Source organism: Zingiber officinale, chromosome 10B (assembly GCF_018446385.1).
Source record: "Zingiber officinale cultivar Zhangliang chromosome 10B, Zo_v1.1, whole genome shotgun sequence".
Taxonomy (NCBI): domain Eukaryota; kingdom Viridiplantae; phylum Streptophyta; class Magnoliopsida; order Zingiberales; family Zingiberaceae; genus Zingiber; species Zingiber officinale.
The window spans coordinates 44,070,099-44,072,236 of NC_056005.1; the positions used below are offsets into that span (position 1 = coordinate 44,070,099).

At 49.7% G+C, this 2,138-nt stretch overlaps 1 protein-coding gene across 1 annotated transcript; it reads left to right on the forward strand.

Annotated features, from left to right (window-relative positions):
- Positions 1–223: 223 nt before the first annotated feature.
- Positions 224–1,538, forward strand: LOC122030090 (ethylene-response factor C3-like). The gene has a single exon (XM_042589248.1). It carries the CDS (start codon positions 387–389, stop codon positions 1,218–1,220), a length of 834 nt encoding a protein of 277 aa, XP_042445182.1. The 5' UTR covers positions 224–386; the 3' UTR covers positions 1,221–1,538.
- The last annotated feature ends 600 nt before the right edge of the window (positions 1,539–2,138 follow it).

Here is a 2,138-nt window from a genome sequence, read left to right on the forward strand (position 1 = left end):
ATGAGCGAGCTCGACTCAGGGGCAATGTGCAGTCATGAGCCTACCTCACATAGGCCGCGAGGGAGCTCGCAATCTCGAGTGAACTCAAAACTGCTGGCCCCTTCTACGAGGTCGCACGCAATTGTGACTTGTCAGGTTCCATGAGGAGGCAATTGTGAGGTTACTCGTGCCAATTCCGTCACAACCTCTTGGAATCTGCTGGTTTTTTTTTCTCTCTGTTTTTTTCTTTTTGTTTTTCCCCTTCAAGGATATCCAAATCTCAGCCCTCAGCCCTCAGCCTAAACAAAGCAAACGAATGAAGTAACAACGTCAGCGAATCTGGCCTTCCGTTTCTCGATCGAGCCGGCCAGCCGCCGTGCGTCATTGAGGCACGTGACATTTCGATCATGGGGTCACGCAAGCCCCGTCCAATAGAACTACCCCATCCAATAAATGCCCGGCGAGTCCAACGTTCAACTACCGACCAAAAACAGAGCAAAACAGAGCAAAGGGACCTGCTCCGCTCCTTTCCTCAAATCTCAATGGATTCTCCCCAGTCTCTCTACTTGCCTTTATCCGACTCCTCGTCGGCATCGGAGACGGGCTCGCAGGAGAACTACCCCTGCACCAGAGCATGCGTAGAAGGTCTCCCTCTTCCCTTCGACACCAACGACGCCGCAGAGATGCAATTGCTCGACATGCTTATCAGCATCTCTTCTTCAACAACTGCGACGAGCAGCGGCGGACTCGGAGACGTCGAATCATTGCAGAGAAGCCAATTCGAGACGACAGCGCCAGTGAACGCGGGAGAGAAAAGCTACCGCGGGGTGCGGAAGCGGCCGTGGGGGAAGTTCGCGGCTGAGATCCGCGACTCGACGCAAAAAGGGGTGAGGGTGTGGCTGGGCACCTTTGACAGCGCCGAAGCCGCCGCCTTGACGTACGACCAGGCCGCGTGGGCGATGCGGGGGCCAGCGGCGGTGCTCAACTTCCCGGCGGAGCGCGTCCGGGAGTCGCTACACGGGCTGGGGATCGACTTTGGGGGATCCCCCGTGCTGGCCCTCAAAAAGAGGCACCGCATCAGGCGGCGATCGCCGGCGAAGCAGCGTAAGGCCAGGGATTCCACCGGCAGCGGCGGCTGCAGAAGCAGCAGTGGCACGGAGAGCGTGGTGGAGTTGGAGGACTTGGGAGCAGAGTATCTGGAGGAGCTACTGAGCCTCTCCGAGCTTGCGAGCCCACAGTGACGTCGCCAAGCAATGCATTATCCACTAGATTGATAGATGACTGATAGATATCAGTTGACAGGTTGGAGGGAAGAGATGGCTTGTTGCTTTGTCCGAATCCACGATGCGTGTATCCAAATATTTGTCGTTAACAATTGTGAATGCTTCGGGTAGAATTCCATCATCACGTTACGTTACGTGACGTGAGCCTTCAAAAGTATATATGGTCATAAATATTTCTATTTTATTTTTGTTCATGTTAGTCTTCTTTTTGAGAAAATTGTAAGATGCATTGAACGTTATTGAGGTTTGCCATGGGACCCATCTGATAATAAACGACAGGGCGCATGATGGCATGCTATTCGTGTAAATTAGAAAATCCCTCTTTTTATGGATGCACTGTTGCTTTTTCTCCGAGCAGTATTTTACCTTAAATTGATAATAATTTAGAAAAAAATAAATACTAAATTGATTTTTTTTAAATCAGTAATGATTCTATTCGAAATCTAAATAAGATGAAAACTAGATAAGTTATTATTGACATTGACAAAGTGATGATTGAGACACCTTTCTTATATGTGCTTCTAAAAATGGACTCTCGCGTGGAATTGACGGACGATGATGATTGAACCGACGATACCTGAGCTTTGCACATACTCAAACAAGCACACGGGTGTTAGAGGTCAGAAAATCAAGGAAAAAATCTCTGGAGCAGACTCTTCGATGCTCAAGTCAGGTACATTTGCCCCCCAAAAAATAGTATATCAGGCAGAAAGAAAATATAAAACAAGTGCGAATGTGCGAGAGAGCGTACCTGTGTGAGAGAGAGGACCTCCCTTTTTATACGACAGTGCGTACCTTCTGGAGCCTAACTGATGCTAGAGAATGTCGGGTGTCAGAACTTGTCAGGTGATGGAGGGCACGTGGTGTCCTCCTGTA

Bases quoted from the DNA above. Each gene is read 5' to 3' on its own strand.
- LOC122030090 (XM_042589248.1), top strand. From the start codon at position 387: ATGGGGTCACGCAAGCCCCGTCCAATAGAACTACCCCATCCAATAAAT.